At 41.9% G+C, this 21,380-nt stretch overlaps 1 protein-coding gene across 1 annotated transcript in view; it reads left to right on the top strand.

Moving 5' to 3' along the window:
* The window catches only part of AGMO (alkylglycerol monooxygenase), a 441,192-nt gene that overhangs the window by 219,780 nt on the left and 200,032 nt on the right, over nt 1-21,380 (top strand). Inside the window, 2 exon segments of the mRNA XM_030201313.1 lie at nt 3,004-3,086; nt 11,196-11,301. Coding sequence (XP_030057173.1) covers nt 3,004-3,086; nt 11,196-11,301 — 189 coding nt within the window.

Below are 21,380 nucleotides of genomic sequence, written 5' to 3'. Positions count from 1 at the left end.
AGCACTGCAGTGAACTTCATAAAATGTTCCCAGGTACACATCTCACCATTGCCCCATATCTTGTCTGCTGTGCCCCCCAAAACCCACCCAAAACCCACTACCTCCAACTGTACACCATTACCATAACCCTTACGGTTTAAGGGAGCACCTATATGCAGGTACAGTGGGTTTCTGGTGAGTTTTGGAGGGCTCTCAATTTCCTCCATAAGTGTAACAGATAGGAGGAGGTATGGGCCTGGCTCCACCAGTCTGCAGTGCACTGTACCCACCACTAAACTACTTCATAAGTACATAAGAAATGCTATACTGGGATAGACCGAAGATCCATAAAACCCAGCATCCTGTTTCCAATCCAGGTCACAAGTACCCAACAAGATCCCAAAACAGTACAATACATTTTATGCTGCTTTTCCTAGAAATACATATATAGAAATTATCCTTCATACATACTGTGAATTGTATATCAGACAAACTTAACTGGAACCAATTAGGCACTCTTGTTTTGAGTTCTACTAATTTTTTTGCTTTGTATATCTAAACATCAGTAGAATATCGCCGTTAAAGTTCACAGTTTTTATCCTAGAAATAAGCAGTGGATTTTCTCAAAGTCTATGTTAATAATGGCTTATGGGCTTTTCTTTTAGGAAACTATCCAAACCTTTTTTTTTAAACCCCGCTAAGCTAACTGCTTTTACTACATTCTTTGGCAACGAATTCCAGAGTTTAATTACACACTAAGTGAAGAAACATTTTCTCCGATTAGTTTTAAATTTACTACTTGTAGCTTCATTGCATGCCCCCTAATCCTGGTATTTTTTGAAAGATTAAATAAGCAATTCACGTCTACGTTCCACTCCACTCCTTATTTTATAGACCTCTATTCTATCTCCCCTAAGCCTTATTTCTGCCAAGCTGAAGAGCCCTAGCCGCTTTAGCCTTTCCTCATAGGGAAGTCGTCCCATCCTCTTTATCATTTTCATCGCCCTTCTCTGTACCTTTTCTAATTCCTCTATATCTTTTTGAAATGCAGTGACCAGAACTGCACACAATATTCAAGGCCATGGAGTGATACAAAGGCATTATACCATCCTAATTTTTGTTTTCTATTCCTTTCCTAATAATACCTAACATTCTATTTACTTTCTTAGCTGCCGCCGCACACTGAGCAGAGGGTTTCAACGTATCATCAACGATGACGACTAGATCCCTTTCCTGAATAGTGACACCTAATGTGGAACTTTGCATTACGTAGCTATAATTTGGGTTCCTCATTCCCACCTGTACTTTTTTATTTTATTTTATTTTTGTTACATTTGTACCCCACACTTTCCCACTCATGGCAGGCTCAATGCGGCAGGCAATGGAGGGTTAAGTGACTTGCCCAGAGTCACAAGGAGCTGCCTGTGGTGGGAATCGAACTCAGTTCCTCAGGACCAAAGTCCACCACCCTAACCACCAGGCCACTCCTCCACTCCACTTGCACTTGCTCACATTAAATGTCATCTGCCATTGGATGCCCAGTCTCCCAGTCTCATAATATCCTCTTGTAACTTTTCACAATCCTTTTGTGATTTAACAACTTTGAGTAACTTTGTGTCATCAGCAAATTTAATTACCTCATTAGTTACTCCCATCTGTAGATAATTTATAAATATGTTTAAAAGCAGCGGTCCTAGCACAGACCCTGGAGAATCCCACTATCTACCCTTCACCATTGAGAGAACTGACTATTTAACCCTACTCTCTGTTTTCTATCTTATAACCAGTTTTGAATCCACAATAGAACATTACCTCCTATCCAATGAATCTCCAGTTTCCTCTAGAGGTACTCTGTCAAATGCCTTTTGAAAATCCAGAAACACAATATTAGTCAGCTCACCTTTATCCACGTGTTTGTTCACCCCTTCAAAGAAATGTAATAGATTGGTGAGGCAAGATTCCCTTCACTAAATCAATGTTGGTTTTGTCTCATTAATCCATGTTTTTGAATGTGCTCTGTAATTTTGTTCTTTATAATAGTCTCTACCATTTTACCCAGCACCAACGTCGGGCTCACCAGTCTATAATTTCCCGGATCACCTCTTGAACCTTTTAAAAAAATTGGTGTTACATTGGCCACCCTCTAATCTTCCGGTACCATGCTTGATTTTTAAGATAAATTGCATATTACTAACGATAGTTCTGCAAGTTCATTTTTCACATGGCAGAAACCGGGCGGTAATCATCATTGTACGCGTGTAGATGATTACCGCGTGAGACCTTACTGCTAAGTCAATGGGTGGCGGTAAGATCTCAAATCCAAAACGGACGCGCACCAATTTTTATTTTGTGCATGTCCATTTTCCTCAAAAGTTTTTAAAAAGGCCTTTTTTACAGGCACACTGAAAAATGGATCTGCACTCACCCAAAGCACGCGCCTACACTAGCGCAGCCCATTTTTCAGCATGCCTTAGTAAAAGGACCCCCTTACATGCACTGATATCATTAGTGCATGCAAAGCTTTAATAAAAAGGCCCCTTAATGTGATTAATTTGATTTTCTTGTGAGAAATAAAATAATTTCTTTTGATGAACAGAGAAAGGGAGAGAATATAAATGGTTTGTAACCTTTAGATTGTAAGCTCTTTTGAGCAGGGACGGTCCTTCCCCATGTTAAACTTGTACAGCGCTGCGTAACCCTGGCAGTGCTATAGAAATGCTAAGTAGTAGTAGTAGAATATAAATGGTTAAAATATAGACCTCAAAATGACTAATCCCTATTAAAGGTTCATTAACAAACAAAAATATGCCTCTTCAACAATGTTCTTCTGCAAATTAACAAAAAATCAGGTTTCTGTTATTCAGTAAGAAAGAAATTGTAGTTGTTAGGAAAGCCCATGAATTGAATAGCCAGCATGGGATTTAGTGAGATATGAAGCTGCATAAAGCTTATCTGGTCTCAAATCTAATTTTCCTTCAGAGACTTTTTCTACTGGAGTAATCTGTTGGTTGGTTTATTCAACAGTTATTATCACAGATTACCATCCTCCTGAGGATTGCCTACATTATCCTGACTTTGACCTCCTTCGGATTCCTTATGGAACAAAGGCAAGACATGAAACACTTTCTCTTTTTTCTTTTTTTTTTTAATATAATTATCTTTTTCTGATAAAAATTGCAAATTTATGCCTGTTAATTTGGATCTTCCTTATTCTCTGAGTTATATTGCTGTGAAAGTGAAACTGATATGGAAAGGTCATTTGCTGAAAATGAAAAACTATAACAATATAATTGTTAGTCTTCTCTCAGTAATTTAGGGACATAATTATCAACATGAGCTATTTTGGCACAGGTCCCATTTTATACAGCGAGAACTAGTTACTAATAACCAGTGTTAACAGTAAAATAACACATTTTAATTGTAACCCATGTTGATAACTTTCTCCCTTACATGGTTATGAACAATGAAACCAGTCAATATTCTGCTGGCAGCAGTCAGTCTGGGCACTGGCATTGAATATCTAGGTCTGACTGGTCAAGAGTTTGTTCCAGAGTTTATGTGGATCATGGCCAATATTCAGCTGACACACATATTGAACACTTACAGGTCCTGGCTGAATATCAGACAGAACCTGCATAAAAGTAAGTGCCAGTCCAATTCTCCCAATCCCCATCCCAGAACCCTTCTACCCCATGACCTGATCCCCCCTGATCCTTCACCAGACAGGAAGGTTTGCCCCAAACCCACCCCTCTCTGGACTTCTCCATCACCCCCCTTCAACCTAGGAACTTATTCTGGGGAGATCCCTGGTGGCCAGTGGGATGGAACTGGAGCAGTTCCCTTGCCACACATACCCCGTCGGCTCCAGCTATAAAAATGGTGGTGACCCTAGTGGTACTGCGACTAGGGTTTCTCTACCACTAGGGGCATCGCCGTTCTGATAGAGCCAGGGATCTTCTTGAGATAAGTTTCCTGGCTGAGGGGGAGTGATGAGGAAGTTTGGAGGTTGCAGGGAGGCTGTGGGGTTTGGGTTGTGATGAACCTTCCAGTTTGTTGAAGGATTGGGGTTCAGATATTGGAGAGGGTAGCTGAGATGGGGATCAGAACCATCTCAGCTACCCTCTCCAGTCTCTGTTGGGGTAGAGGGAGACCCAAGTGGAAGGAATCAGAAAGGTGAAATGATCTGGCATGAGGGAGGGGCCATGGGGGAGAGATGAAGGGGTAACCAACACATCGGCTACCTAGAAGTTATGCAGGTGCCGTAACCAGCACATCTGCTACCCAGACGTTATGCAAGTGCCAGCTGAAATTCAGTGTTGGCACCCGCATAACTAAGCGAGCATAGTTAGGACTTCTTTTGTGTAGTCTTATATTCCTTCTTAGCTATGTGAACACTGCAGTGAATATTGTCAGCACCCACATAACCGCTGGCTCCTCCCTAGCTCCACCCCCATAACACCTTCTGAGACCAGAATCTGAAATGACCAGTTAGTGCCAATATTCAGTGTCGCTGCTCAGTTTAATAAGACTGAATATCGGCAGATAGCCGACCACAAGCAAATTAAGCAAGTAGAAGCCTCTCCTGCCTGCTTAAATCACTTTGAATATCGATTCCTAAGAGACTATAGGGCAAGTTGTTAAAACTTAATATGCTTGCTTTTTATCTTTTCTTATAGTGTCCAAAATGTTGTAACAACAAATAATGAATGGCAATATTTCTGAATATGCATTGCTGCACAGTGCCTATTCTTCTACAATTTGCTTTCCCTTTGATTATATGAATTTATTGAAAACACATAGACTTACGCTTGGGCCAGATTTACAAAAGGTTTGCAGTGATGTAACACCCTCTCCTTTCCACCCATCAGGAGGTCAATCATAGCTTAGGCAGCCATTTGCTATCTCCATTTGTCTTTTACAGCCAACATAAACAGAAATGTGCCTAAGAGCACCAGGGGGCACAAATTCAAATCATTTGTCATTTATCAAAGGCTTATACGGAGGCAGTTCAATATAATTATTTAATATATCACCAAGAGGAGATGACTCAGTATTGCTGGTAAGCTGCACTCTGGCACTTTCTCTCCCATGCAGGATTTGACATCCATGCTCCCCTCCACCACCTCCTCTTCCTTCTGCCTCACAACAAATGATATAACAAAAACACCCCAGCACTATTTGAAAATAACTTTAATAGCTTCATCTGTATAAACATTTAAATACAATCATTCAGACCACCGACATGGACCATGTTTCGTCTCTGCTTCAGGGTTGGTCCTACAATATAGCACACAATATCACATCAATAAGACACTTAAAATTTCTTACCTAAACAACATGTTCTTACATCAAGCATAACAACTCATGCCAACATGTTTTCCTTCATAATCACATTTCTTGCTTCAAGATGGTATCAAACATGAGTAACGCTTGTTAAAAAAAATCAACCCACGTGTATGTACCAATCAGAGCATCAGTGCGACACTGCCCATAACCAATGATGAAACAACACATCACAACAATGAAGCCCAATCCAACTCTAAATTGAGCCCATTGGGATATACAGTTTGTAGCATAAAAATCCAATACTGTTCTTTGTAATTCAGCAACTGGTTTGAATCATTGCCCTCCCACCCTCTCCATTTTGTATCTGATAATGAATGCTGTCTTTGCTGTCAGTGCGTCACCAAAGGGGCCATCAACACATTATTTTTTATTCTTGATTTGTGTTAATTCAAATGATTTTTAATAGGACGACAACAACATCTAGTATATACCAATGAGCAAGGACAGTGAATTAAGTAAATAACATTCTCAGAATTATAATCAGTGTTGTGTCTAACATGTATAACTTGGTCCGTAACAGGGTGAAACCATTGTGCAGCAACCAATGACTGATCACACCATTGGCAAATGATAGCAGTAAAGCATAAAATATAAAACAAAGGCTTTGAAATATGTTTATATCCTGTTACTGCAGGATGGTAGAGGTCCAGATCAGAAGCATAGCCAGGTGGGGAGCAGGGGGAGCGGTTGCTCCCCTAAACAGCTGTTTTAAAAAATGGCGCCTATGTGCCTCAACCCAATAAATATTTTTTCTGCTCCCTCCCGAGTCTTTAATCTTTTGCTATCTCTTCTTCTGCCTGCTGGTCACTGATCAGCTGATGTTGTTAATGAGGGCTTCTTGGGCTAAATCCCTGGGAACAGGATCTTTCTGGCACCTGACTTCACCAAGCTGACAGCCCAAAAGCGAAAGCAATTCCTGGACATGCGCCCCAGGCTTAAAGCTACTGGTACCAGTACGGTCTTCTATAGCCAGCTGTTATGAAAGTGACCCTCCATAACAGCACCAAGCATTACAAGGATCCAGCCGAATTACAAAAGTTTTTGGATGAGCACAGCATGAACTGATGCTGCTTGCTTTAGATGCTGTTGCTGGTCTGCATTCTCTCTGCATTTCCTTTGTCTTTTTTTTTTTTCTGGTTTAGGATCTGCAGTTCAAAGGCTTGTTTGCTGTTACTTGTTATCACTCCCATTTACCCACCTTTCACTACATCATTTACACAGATTCACTGAGGGTTTCTGCTGCCTAGTTTTGGCTGTTATACAGAGCTGCAATGCAAACTGCTTGCTTTTTGGCTGGTCCAGACCCTCTCTTTCAGTCCACTCTGACCACATGTAACCCGTAATGCGATTTTCTTCTACTTATATGCTGTGATAACAGTTTCTTTCCTTCTCTCTCTTCCTGTTTTTTCCTAGCATAGGATTACATTTTTTTACCTTTTTATTTATTTATTCTGCACTCACTATTCTTTGCACTTCTTTGCAGACTTCTCTCCATGCACATTGCATCTGGCTCATTTTGCTGACTACAGAGTCTTGCATTCACAATGCTGAATCTGAGTTCTATCCCTTAATATCAAAGGGATAGTTCATCCCATCAAACGAAAGAAACTTCTCCTCTACCTGAAAAGGAAAAATGCAGGCATCTGCTTTCTGCAGGAAACTCATCTGGATGCCCACGAGAGGTCCAAGCTTTTAGGCAAATGGTTTGACCAGTGTTTCATTTGTCCAGCAAAAGGCTGGAAACGTGGAGTAATCACCCTTATTAGGACATCCCTGCCTTTTCAAGCAACCTCTCATGGCACTGTCTTTTCATAGATGGGTTAGGGCTGTTATGGTGTGGTAAGTTTTCAGTATAGGTTTTGGGTGTCTTTTTGCAGGGGTTTGTGTTATTTCACAAAGTGTCTAGCCCTATTTGAAAGTAGGCTCTGGGGCACCCAAAATAAAAATGCTCAAGACTAGTGTTCTTCACATCCTGTAGAGTCACCACACAAACAAAAGTCCATCTTGATTTAAACAAGGTGTCTAGCAGTGGAAGGACTGGGTGTACTATTCCTGAGGTGATGGTCACAATTTGAATATTTTTATTTGAAGTTAAGAAGACAGGTTGCCTGCTCTGGCCAGTCCAGTGACCTCTTCTGTGTCCTGCCTCCTGCTGTAACTTACTGTTTCCTTGTAAGCAGGACCTAACCGAGACAGCCTGTATTAATCGTTGCCCACCACAGCCCCTGAGCAACAACACAGACACTGCTGTCTAGCTGACACCAACCGGCGCCTATTTTATAAAAGTCTGCTCCCCCTGAGATCAAAACCTGGCTACGCCTCTGGTCCAGATAGCTAACCCCCAGTTGTTCTACCATCATCTAGTATTCCCAGGACCTAGCATTTTTCCTGTGAATTCACCGGGAAGGGATTGTAATGCTTAGTAGTTGGTATAGATGTGCGGACTTGATAGGCCATTTGGTTTTATCTGCTTTCTTTTTCTATGTCACATTTGATAAAGTCATAGCCTTGTCTTTTCATTCAAAGTGTATTGCTGTTATGTTTATGATGTATTAGCTGGTGGTGAACATTCCACATTAGGCTTTGCTACTGGCTTCACAGCTTCCACAAGAGAAGCAAGCACAAAGCGATAGGGGTGAAACAAAGCAAATTCCAAATGACCAATGCAAACAAGGGAAAAGGGAATGGGACTTAATATACCACCTTTCTGTGGTTTTTCCAACTACATTCAAAGTGGTTTACATATTATATACAGGTACTTATTTGTACCTGGGACAATGGAGGGTTAAGTGACTTGCCCAGAGTCACAAGGAGCTGCAGTGGGAATTGAACCCAGTTCCCCAGGATCAAAGTCCACTGCACTAACCACTAGGCTACTCCTCCACTCCAAGGAGTAAGAGCATCCAAAAAGTTAATTCGCATGGGTAAACTGACCCAAAAGATCCTACACAGGCTGTGTTTTGGCTACGTCCTTGGGGTAAATATGGTTCAGATACTGTAAATAAATATCACAGAGAGTGTGAAACCTATTAAAATACTGGACCACAATACACTTTGGCTGGCCTCCAAAGTAGTATTTTCTCTGCTGTGTGTCCCGCTGAGGAAGGTTTGTTGCCGAAACACAGCCTGTGTAGGGTCTGTTGGGTCAGTTTACCCATGCAAATAAACTTTTTGGATGCTTTTACTCCTTGTTCGTGTTGGTCATTTGGAATTTTCTTTGCTTTCACCCCTATCGATTTGTCTTCATGTGCTTGTAACTAGTTAGACTAATCCTGGTTCTGCCCCATTGCAGGCAGGCCCTCACCGTCTTCTGTTTCCTTAGATAAAAAAGGCTACACAACCACTACGGACTAGATTCAGTAAATGGTGCCCAAGTTTAGGCACAAAAAAACATGAACGCTGAGCTCTATTCTATAAATGGCGCTCTGAATTTAGTCCCATTTATAGAATAGAGCTTAGTGCTGGGATCTGCGCCCTTTTTTGGGCATGAGGATTTAAACCAACTGAAACCTGGTACAAATCGTGCTGTTTTGAAAATGGCTGCATTTCCTGTTCAGATTTGGGATGTTTAGTGCAAAACGCCCAAAGTCCTACTTAGACATCTTATCAAAAATGCCCCTCCACGTCACTTTCCAGTCAACCAGTTCCTAACCCAGTCAGTTATTTTAGGGCCTATACTGAGGGCTCTCAGTTTATTTATAAGTGGCCTATGTGGAACCATGCCAACGACTTTGCTAAAATATAAGAGCACCACATCTAATGCTCTCCTTGCTCACACAGTCACAGAAATTAATCAGATTAGTCTGACAAGACCTGCCTCTAGTGCAGTGGCATAGCAGGGGGGGCTGCCATTGCACCCCCCCCCCCCGGGTGCAGCACGATGACATCCCCCCCCCCTCGGCGCATCAACACCCCCTCCCCCCCCTCCCAGCTCCCGCACCCTACCTACGTAAAAGAAATGTGGACCGTCGGGCCTTCCCTCGCTCTATCTGTCCCGCCCTCCGCTGACGCAACTTCCTATTTCCGCAAGGGCAGGACAGATAGAGCGAGGGAAGGCCCGATGGTCCACATTTCTTTTATGTGCAGGGCAGGCGTGAGGCGCTGTGTCTCGCCTCGGATTCCGATATTCTTTTTAAAGGTAGGGTGCGGGAGCTGGTCGGGGGGGGGGGGGTGTCGATGCGCCAAGGGGGGGAGCTGGCAGGGAGCACCCCCCCTGAGCTGACACCCAGGGCAGACCGCCCCTCCCGCCCCCCCCTTGCTACGCCACTGCTCTAGTGAACCCATGCTACATTGGGTCCTGCAATTTATTGGATTCCAGAAACCTCACTATTCTGTTTTAGAAGTTTTCCATTCATTTACTTACTGCAGAGGTCAGCCTAACTGGCCTGTAATTTCCAACCTCCTCTTCACTTCCACTTTTGTGAAGAGGGACCACATATGCCCTTCTCCAATTCTCTGGGACCACTTCTGACTTTACGGAGGCATTGAAAGGTCAGACAGCGGAGACACCAGAACCTCCCCTCCTTTAGTACCCTCAGATATATACCATCTGGCCCTATCGCTTTGCTCACCTTTAGTTTACCTAGCTCCTCATGAGCACAGCATGCTTTAAGTCAGAAGGTCTGGTTGCAGGGAGGTTGGATCCTAACCTTAGTGAGAGAGAATAAAGTTTGAAGCTGCTAACAACCATCTCAATCAGAGAAGGGATAGAAAGCAGTGGAACTAGTGAGTGCCAACAACCTAATCTGTCGGGAGACAATTCACTCATCCGTGGCTTCTCCATCCCTCTGTACATCTCTCCCCCCCCCCCCCCCCCCCCCACACACACACACACACACACACATTGCAAATATGTACTGTTTAAGAGGGTATTTGCACAATAGCACTTAGGCACCATGCTAGCGCTTATATCCTTAAATGCTAGTATCCTAGATATTTATGTGTGTAATGCACATGTAATTGTGAACACCTAGATTATAGAAATGTCCCATTAATATGAAACAGACACCCTTCTCTTTGGTCCCTGTCTTTTACCCTGGAATGGCAATGCCATAACAGACCTGTGTAAGCCACAATGAGCCTGCAAATAAGTGGGAAAATGTGGGATACAAGTGCAATAAATAAATAAATATACTTCAGACACCCCTGCTGCACCACTAGCCTAGACACCCCATTTACGACTGATATTTCTTTATATATACATTACCCCCACCCAACTGTACCTCTGACATTTATAAGCCCCTACTAACCCACCTGAAACATCTCACCTACAGCAGAAACCCCATACAGCACTGCTGTCTTAGATACCCCCTTTACATCCTACATGTACCACCTGCCCAAACATACCATATCTTCACCACCACATAACCCTACCCCAAATACACCTTACTTTACATGCATACCCCCATATCACCTCCCTCCCCTTTCTGATGGAGCTCTGAGGAGGACCTTCCCTCCCATCAAACCCTGATATTTTGGGCAATATGGTTCTATAGGGGCCTATTTTAATGTTTCTATCAGGGGCCCATCCAATCCTAGCTATGCCACTGCTTGGAACGTTGCTGCTTTTCCTTTTCCTGTGATAAGTTGTTTCTTGATTTTTATCAATTTTCAATAAAGACATTGACTTTTAATAATATGGCTGCCAATTGCAAAGCTCTTCTTTTCCCCTTTTCTGCAAACATGAATTAAGTGATGCAGATTGGGGAAATGAAGCCCTTTTGTAAGTCTGGCCCATGAAGCCCTTTTGTAAGTCTGGCCCATAGGTATTATACAGCTACAACACTATGCAATTCAAACCACAAATATTGAAGAGGAACAAATGGCTAGCATATGCAAGTTTAAACTCAAAGGATCTGTTCTTTCCATAGGCCTAAAGCAGCTATCCTAGAAACTGTGCGTTGTTCCAGCTTTCTGATTTTGCAGAAATATGGGTACCTGACAACAAATATCACTTCCTTGGTACCGATTTATGAGGTAAGAAGTATTTATTGCTTTATGTCATTTGATAGTCCACAGTTATGCCATCAGTATGTGTGAATAATAACTGTTCATAAAACAATCAAAATCATTGCAAGTTGCAAAGACATGGAAAGCATTTTCCATTGTCATTATGTGGTTGAATAGCATTGCTGAAAATGATAATTACCCCAAGCTATTGTACTCCCTCCAGATGATACCTATTTGGATAAAGCAAAAAGAGGAGATGAAGTATAAAAGCATTATTAGTAGCTTTGTCTGAGTGTGGGGTGGAGAGTGTGACAATAAGCAATTTGAAATTAACCTTAGCTTATGAAAAGAGTGAGTTTAGTTACTGGATCTTTGACTGTATAATGTGGCAGCCTGAGGGTCTATTTGAGGAATGGAGCCAGGCAACATCATTTATTAATAACCTTCACTTGAGGGTAGGACAAAGCAAGCAGGGATTAGAAAGCTCATGAAGAAGAGGAAGAAATGGTGTTGGTGTAATTAAGGGGGAGGGGGTATCACCCTTTTTACAGATAGTGAAAAATCCTGACTTTAATCCAGGATATGGAGGACATGGTTTGATAGCTGGGCAAAGAAAAGCTGTGGGGAGTTTGGTCAGCTTACTAAAGTAGAAGAGGGAAATTTCCCAACTTTCACTCGGATTAAAGAAAAGTGGAGCATTCCTAATGCTCGATTTTTACAATTTCTGCAGATCTGACACTACTAAATGGGGTTCATAAGCAGAGATGCTGGAGGATTAAGTTATACATTCATGGATACGGTATTCATGAATATGCCAGTCAAATTGAATATTTTGACAGTATGGTATATTAATTGATGACTATAGGCAAACCATGGCAGCTGCATGAATGAGGGTTGGTGTAGAGAGATAGCTAATTTGAGGTAGTTGCTTAGACAGATTAAGGAAGTGAAGTACAGTTATTTGATTTATAATACAGAAAGCTTTTAATTCTTTCAGGCCTGTGTACCTACAGAGTCTTTAGGCCTGCATTGCCTCTTGGTAGAATTAGCCTATTAGCACCCAACCTACTAAAATGTTGCTGACCCACAGAATCTTTTAGACATGTAGTACCACCTAGTGAAATATGCTTAAATTGGATCTAACACCAAAAAACACCAAGAATGTGCTTTGGCCCAATAAGCCAAGAGACCTCAGGGATCCCAGTAGGGTGTGGAAATAGAAACTCTATTCCCCACCAATTAAAGAGTAGACAAAAGTGAAAGAGGCTACAAACCTGCCTGACAGTACTCAAATAATCACCTCACTGCCATACACAGGCTACCCCAGTACCCTCAGATCACCCTTTGGAACCAATGATCCGTGACATCATCTATGAACAACATCTAGACATTTTAGGAATAACTGAAACCTGACTAGATGAAACCAGGGAATTATCACTGTTTGAACTGTATCCAGAAGATTTCAACATCCAACATCAACTAAGACAATGGTCCATCTAGCCCAGTATCCTGTTTTCTGAACAGTGGCCAAGCCAGGTCACAAGTACCTGGCAGAAACCCAGATCGTGGCAACACTCCATACTACAAATCCCAGGGCAAGCAGTTGATTTCAAAAGCAGACTATGGACTTTTCCTCCAGGAATTTGTCCAAACCTTTTTTTAAACCCAGATACACTAACTGGGAGATGTGGTGGAAGGGTAGCATTCCTGACTTGGGGCACAATCAAACTGCGCAGAATCATCATCCCCCCATCTATCTGAATCAGAATCCCTTTTAACAAGCTTTATTCTATAAGGCTGCATACCCAAAATGTCTTGTGCACAACCCAGAAGGGGGAATGGCCAAGGGAAGGGCATATGCGTTCCCACATTTTAAGCATGATGTTAATAGAATTCTTGGATTGCGCATCAGGATTTACACCAGGTTTCAGCAGATGTAAGTCCTCATGCCCAGAGTTGGGCATGGGAATTCACCCTAAGCGCTGTTATACAAAGGGTGGTCAGCCTAAAATGCCCTTTACAGAATAGCGCTTAGTGCAGATTTTTTCCCAGTATCTAAATTTGAGCGCCATTTATAGAATTGTTTACAAAGGTGATCCTGCATTTCCCTAGGTTAGCAATCATGGGAGACTTTAATCTACAAATCAAAACCCCAGATACTACCACAGCTGTCTTCCTAGACATGACAACAGCAATAGAATTCACAAAGTGATCATTTTCCAACTCTCTAAAAAGGTCACATTCTAGTCTTGCTGTTTTGTAAGGGGGGTTGACATCCCAAAGTAACAGATAGTGGTGTTGAAATAACACCTCTATCATGAACAGACCATTCTAATCAAATTTTCTTATGTGACCACCTGAAGTGGATGGCGCCTTCCAGAGTTTGGAAGGAGATAAGAGACCAGGAAAATCTGACTGCTATGAATTTTCTAGAGGTCTTGGGCTATTCCCTTGTGGATGAAAACACAACTAGTCTCGGAGCAGGTTGATATTTGGAATACAGACTGGCTAAGGCCTTAGAAAAAACTGCACCACTATAAAAATGTTTTGTTCCCCACTCACACATACTCATCATGGTTCTCTCTAGAAGTTCAGAACCATAAGTGTGATGGATGGAAACTGGAAAGGAGATGATGTAAATATCACTTGAATGATGATAGGCTAAACTGTAGAAAACACATGACAAAGTACCGCCAAGTTTTAACAGCAACCAAAAAACAACATAGGCTCCTAATTCAACCACATATTCAGCACAGTAAATGGCCAACTGCAGCCCCCCCCCCCACAACAGAATCATCCTGCCCAGTTGAAACTGAACTGCAGTAATTTTGCTGCATACTTTGTAAACAAAATTAAAAGTTTCTGCCAGGATTTACAGGCAATCTCACCCAGTCTCCTGTCAGTTAACCAGGAGCACACAAACTTGCCCTCTCCTTACACAAGCATATGGAACTCTTTTGACCCAATAACAGAGGAGGGCTTGACATTATCCTGAGAGGCCTTCGACCAGTCACCTTCTCCCTATATCCCTGCCCATCCAAAATAGTGCAGCAGTTAAGCGTTCATATAAATCATGAAGACCTCTTTATCTAAAGAATAACTACCAATAGCTGTAAACAGCTGTAAAGGATTAAAATATAAGCTGATACACGCCACCACCTTCTCTTACATGAGCACGCAGTTGTGGAATGCATTACCTACAGCCCTGAAAGCTATTGATGAAATAACTAACTTCCACAAATCTCTGAAGACACATCTATTCAACAAGGCCTACAAAGAGAACCCATAGACTTACAAAACTACCTCACCAACTCACCCAATTATTACAGTCCACCTTATATCCTGCGTAACACCTTCCTTCTCTCTTCCCTCACCTAATCGTTGTACATTACTAATTGTATCTGATATCATGAAATGATTATGTCATAACCAAACTCTGTAAGCCACATTGAGCCTGCAAATAGGTGGGAAAATGTGGGATACAAATGCTATAAATAAATAAATAAATAAAAAGGACAGTTGTATGTCTTCTACGAAAGAAGAACAACCTTGTCCAAGACTAGCTTGAAAGTTACCAGCCAGTATCTAACACCCCGTTTATAGGAGAACTTATAGAGCAAATAGTCTGTGTTCAGCTCATCAACTGGCTAGATTGGTGTCACTCTGGATTCGGACCTGATGGGGACAGTCTGTGTATCCCTATTAGATGATCTTCACAACAACTGAAACAGGGGATTCACCTTAGTACTAATACTGCTGAATTTCATAGCAGCTTTCGAAACTGAGAACCACAATATCATTTTAGCATAGCTGGCAGAAGCAGGCACCAATAGCACAGTATATGCCAGGTTCAGATCCTATGTATCAGATTGGTGGTAGTTCATAATATTTGACAATACCTCAATGCCACCGAGGGTGCTGACCTGCAGGGTACCACAAGGATCGATACTGTTACCTATTTTGTTTAATATCTACCTCAGTACTCAGTTCTACAGTACATCTACACAGATAACATGCAGCTAGTCATATCCATTGAACTAGACTTACCTACAGCCATAAATAAACTGACTAGCGGTTTCACAGCAATTCAAGAAAAGGCTAAAAACAACAAACCGTTCCTGAACCCAAGTAAAACTGAGCTCCTTTGGGTCCATAACAGAAGCGGTCACATACCTGACATCAAAATCCCTTTGGGGAGCTACAACCTCTCCCCACTTAAATCACAGGTCAGGAACCTTAGGGTACGGCTGGACTCGATAATTCTGCTGATTCCTCAAATCCAAGCAACCTTCAGAAGCTGTATCTATCACATCTCACCATTTCTGGCTACCAGTACAATGCAGGGCTAAATTTAAAACTCTGTCTGATCACCAAGGTCATTAAAGATAATGGGCCAACGTACTTAAAGAACAGTATCTCCCTCTATGCATCTCCAATTTCATTAATGTCCTCCCAAGGAATATCCCTAACCACACCTTCTTCAAAGGAAATCATGAAATGTGATACCTGCCAATGAACCTTCTCTGGAGTAGTCTCCACACTCTGGAACACACTCCCAGAAAGGATTCACTGTGCAAGACTATCTCTACTTTAGGAAGCTGATGAAAACTTTATTCTTCTCCTAACCCTTTAACGGAAGAAGTAATTGACTAGCTAGTCATATGCACAAGGACTAACACCAGCTGCACCTACTATAGCAGGACTTTCTTATCAACCCCTTCCTTAACTATTTTCATGCACATTTTCTGACCCCATGTGCAAATTTTCCTTAAGTTAGTCACCCTTATTTTCTGTCTAACTTTTACTATTCTATCAATTCTGTCTATATCAGGGGTTCTTAACTAGTGGTGCCCACACCCCCAAGAGGTATGGGAAAAGGTCAAACAAAGTGAAGAGAAAGATTTTGAAATCTGAGATAATTTATTGAAACTTTCTAGACAGAGTGAAGGCAGTTATTAGGATAGTTTTCAAAGGAATTTGCCCAGAACAGAAACAGACTGAATGCATGTGACAATATGTGTGTCATGCTGTTGAAAACAGAACCACAGCTTCAAGCATTGGATGAGGGTAAGCAGCATCAATGCTTTCACTAATAGCAATGGAACATTTGTGTGTTGTTTTCCCTTCATTTGCAATCATCTTCTCCAGGATGCACAATCATGTCTTTGTGGCAAACGCTGTGAGCTAATGATCGAAACTACTGACTTGCTGTTGCAATGCATATGAACTAAATGTTTCCTAGTTTTGTAGTGCCGGTGTATACCCAGCAGTAATCGCACCTCAGGGTTAGCTTAGGAGCCCTTATTGCCATCTCAATGGGTGGCGGTAAGGACTCTTCCCAAAATAGCCACATGGTAAGTGCTTCACCTGCTGCATGGCCATTTCCTGAAAAAAAGAAAGACCTACCTTTTACCTACTGCAATAAAAAGGGGCCTCGGCGTGCATCAAAAACATGCGCCAATGTCAGTGCAGGCCCCCTTTTGCCGCAACATTGGTAAAAGGGACCCCTAGTGATTTGCCTCTCAAAATTGATTGATCCTTTAAGATTCTTGGAGTTATATTAGACATGTCTCTTTGTTTAGAACCACAGGTAAATCATCTATCTCAAATTATTTTTTCAAGCTATGTCAGCTGCATCACATTCGCCAGCATTTTGATAGATCACATTTCGCCATTCTAGTTCAGTCTTGTATTTTGAGTCATTTATATTATTGTAATGCTCTTTCTTCATCCCTCATTGTAAAATTATATTATAAATTACAGTTGTTACAGAACACTGCCGCCAAGCGTTTCATTGATCTTAAAAAGTCTGATAGTTCTACTGCTGCTCTTGTCTCCCTACATTGGCTTCCCATTTGAGAGTCTTATTTAAGTTAGCTTGTATAATATTGCAAATGTTCAATGGTATTTCCCCAGATTATTTTTTTAGTCTGATTTATTTTTCTCTTGTTCATGGCATCTCAAGTGTTACAGATCTGTTTTGCCTGATTTTACCCTCTTTTTCAGACGTTAGATACAAAGAGATTCTGAAGATGACCTTTTGTTATCAGGCTCCTTATTTTTGGCTCTCAAATCCTCTTGAACTTCGAAGCTCTGTCAGTTATCTTTCATTTTGCAAGAATTTTAAGACTTATTTGTTTAAATGACTTATGACTTAATTATTTTTCTATTTAAGTTGCAGTTCTTATATTATTTTGTTACCTGCTTTAAACTACTAATAAGTGGGAATTAGCGGGATACAAGAACCAGAAATGAGATTGGAGGGGGGCAGACTCAAGAAAAATGTCAGGAAGTATTTTTTCACGGAGAGAGTAGTGAATGCTTGGAATGCCTTCCCACGGGAGATGGTGGAAATGAAAACGGTAACAGAATTCAAGCACGCGTGGGATAAACATAAAGGAATCCTTTTCAGAAGAAATGGATCCTAAGGAGCTTAGCTGAGATTGGGTGGCAGAGCCGGTGGCGGGAGGCGGGGATAGTGCTGGGCAGCCTTATACGGTCTGTGCCAGAGCCGGTGGTGGGAGGCGGGACTGGTGGTTGGGAGACGGGGATAGTGCTGGGCAGACTTATACGGTCTGTGCTAGAACCGGTGGTGGGAAGCGGGGCTGGTGGTTGGGAGGTGGGGATAGTGCTGGGCAGACTTATACGGTCTGTGCCAGAGCTGGTGGTGGGAAGCGGGCTGGTGGTTTGGAGGTGGGGATAGTGCTGGGCAGACTTACACGGTCTGTGCCAGAGCCGGTGGTGGGAGGCGGGGACAGTGCTGGGCAGACTTACACGGTCTGTGCCCTGAAAAGGATAGGTTCAAATCAAGGTAAGGTATACACAAAAAGTAGCACATATGAGTTTATCTTGTTGGGCAGACTGGATGGACCATGCAGGTCTTTTCATCTACTATGTTACTATGTTACATCACATCACAGCAATGTATGTGTAACTATTTTATTCTGAGAGTTCCTTCATTTAGAGGAATCAAACTTAAAAGTTTTCAGGAAAAGTATGCATAATTTTTGAATGACTAAATATTGGAGTGCACTTCCAGTAGATATTAGGGCATCTTCATCTTATTTTTGTTTTTGAAATTTTCTATTTTCTAATTTTCTGTTATGACTTGCAGGAACTCTTGTTGTAATTTAGCTACTTGGTAATATTGTATTTACTTACCATTTTGAACCTAGTTTTAGGGAGAGAAGAGAGCTAGAATCACCTATCATCATCATCATTCCTTGCATTCAGAAAAAGTAGTGTTTGGAAAGTTCATTAACTTGACTGATATCGAAAGGGACATAGTTAGAATGCATTATACAGCATCAATGACTATAACATCTTAATTAACTGATAGCAGAATAGGTTAAAAGGGTTTGAAAAGGAAGAAGGTAAAAGAAGAGCAAATAGATGCAAAGGAGTATAGAACATTATAATTATCCAGATTCATTTGATATTTCCATGAGGTGTCAGTGGAAGAAACAGACCCCTCGATATTCAAAACCATTTAAATGACCAGGAATGACACCTACTACTACTTAACACTTCTAAAGCGCTACTAGGGTTACGCAGCGCTGTACAGTTTAACAAAGAAGGACAGTCACTGCTCAAAGGAACTTACAATCTAATGGACAAAATGTGCAGACAATCAAATTGGGGCAGTCTAGATTTCCTGAATAGAGGTATAATGGTTAGGTGCCGAAGGCGACTTTGAAGAGGTGGGCTTTGAGTAAGGATTTGAAGATGGGCAGGGAGGGGCTCAGGAAGTTTATTCCAAGCATATGGAGAGGTGAGGCAGAAAGGGCGGAGCCTGGAATTGGCTGTGGTGGAAAAGGGTACAGAGAGGAGGGATTTGTCCTGTGAGCGGAGGTTTCGGGTAGGAGCGTAAGGGGAGATAAGGGTAGAGAGGTAATGAGGGGCTGCAGATGGAGTGCATTTGTAGGTTAATAAGAGAAGCTTGAACTGTATGGGGTACCTGATCGGAAGCCAGTGAAGTGACTTGAGGAGAGGGGTGATATAAGCATATCGGTCCAGGCGGAAGATAAGATGTGCAGCAGAGTTCTGAACGGATTGAAGTGGGGATAGATGGCTAAGTGGGAGGCCAGTGAGGAGTAAGTTGCAGTAGTCAAGGCGAGAGGTAAAGAGAGGGTGGATGAGAGTTCGGGTGGTATGCTCAGAGAGGAAAGGGCGAATTTTGCTGATGTTATAGAGAAAGAAGCAACAGGTCTTGGCTGACTGCTGGATATGCGCAGAGAAGGAGAGGGAGGAGTCAAAGATGACTCCGAGGTTGCAGGCAGAAGAGAAGGGGAGGATGAGGGTGCCATCGACTGAAATGGAGAGTGGAGGGAGAGGAGAAGTGGGTTTGGGTGGAAAGACAATAAGCTCTGTCTTGGCCATGTTCAGTTTCAGGTGGCGGTTGGACATCCAGGCAGCAGTGTCAGATAAGCAGGTCGATACGGTTAAATGGCATTTAATCATCTATCCGGTGATATTCAGCAGCGTATAGCCAGTTGCCCCCCACTGAATATTCCCAGGTAGCACCTAGGACATAACCGGCTATATTTCGTAAAATAAAATAAACTGGATATTCAATGTCGGTCACCGGAAATTACCCAGCATTGAATATCCAGGCTGACTGCCGACCGTGGGAGTTAGCTGGGCTCCCTCCCTTGGTCTGAATATTGGACGCAGAGAGAATAGTAAGCACTAATACGGGACAAAAAAAAAATTTGGGGGGACAAGATTATAATACAGCACAGTAACCTCGGTGGAATCAATGGAAACTAATAATGAAATTCCATAGTGGCTATAGATGTTCATAAATAGACCTGAAAATAAAGAATAGTATCAGGTAATCAGTGAACTTAGAGCCCAGTGCATACCATAGCTTTTACTAGATGAGTCTGGAATGTGTGAAAAGAAGTAGGTGAAGGAGCAGAGACAGTTGGTGCCCTTGGCCTGGATTGGCCGCTGTCATGGACAGGATGCTGGGCTCGATGGACCCTTGGTCTTTTCCCAGTGTGGCATTACTTATGTACTTATGTATTATGGGATAACAGCCAAGTCTCTGTTATAGACGTATGGAAACTCATTAAAAGAATGACATCAGATTTGGAAATGATGGAAAGAACATTTAATAAGGCAGCATTAAAGGAAAGAAGAGTAGGAAAGTATGTAGAACAGGCATTTTGGATGAGGTTTAAGTTGTAAATGTTCTGGTCAGGTTGATAAGAACAGTGAAATAAAGTTTGTTTTATTTAGTTTATTCAAATAAAGCTAGTTCTGGATAAGATTTGTTCTTTTTAGTTGACTGAATATATTAATTCTTTGTCAGGCTTTTTCTTTTCGGTAAAGATTCTGTATAAGTGCCAAGCTGGGCAACTTGTTACCGGTTATACAACAGTCTACTGCTACACGGAGCTCATAAAAGCACATAAGAAGTTGGCTCATAATTGATCTCACATTGGAAAGTGGCAGTCTGGAACATGTAATGAGGCACCAATTAGAATTCAGAACATAGGTGAAGGCAGTTAAGCACCTGGAACCAATTTGGGAAGCTGATGGAATGTTAAAAAAAAAAATCCCAAACTATAGAGAGGTTGGGCAGCAAGATGGATCAGGAGGAACACAGTGACATGCTTAATTCTCAGATCCTGAAATGAAGTAAAAGCTTGATGGGGAAAAAATGCTCTTATGGAATTAAGGGACTGTCTGGATTTTGAGAAGCTGACAAAAGGGCAGTATGATTGCTGTGAAGAGTTCCAAGGGGAAGGGAGAAGGCACAAGAAGAGTAAATAAGTACAAAGAGGTGTAAAATGTCATAATCATCCAGACATATATTGGATGTAAGTTATTGTTCCTCTATCCCCACCCCAGCAGGAAGACAGACAAACTGGCAGAGAGATCGTCATTGCCATTAGAAATAAACCTGGCTTAAAGTTGTGCCAGAGAGCTGTATGGCTGAATATTTGCTAGGAAAGATACTGATCATGGGCCATGGTGAAGTACCTTCCTGACAGGTTAATGCTGAGAGGCTAAGATCTGTGAGATGTAGAAACAGACTAGCCATTTAAGAGGCTGACAGGGAAAATTAGATAGTATAGTATAGCCCGGTGGATTTCAAA

The sequence above is a fragment of the Microcaecilia unicolor genome, chromosome 1 (assembly GCF_901765095.1).
Source record: "Microcaecilia unicolor chromosome 1, aMicUni1.1, whole genome shotgun sequence".
Lineage (NCBI taxonomy): Eukaryota > Metazoa > Chordata > Amphibia > Gymnophiona > Siphonopidae > Microcaecilia > Microcaecilia unicolor.
This window is presented reverse-complemented; position numbering and strand designations above follow the sequence as displayed.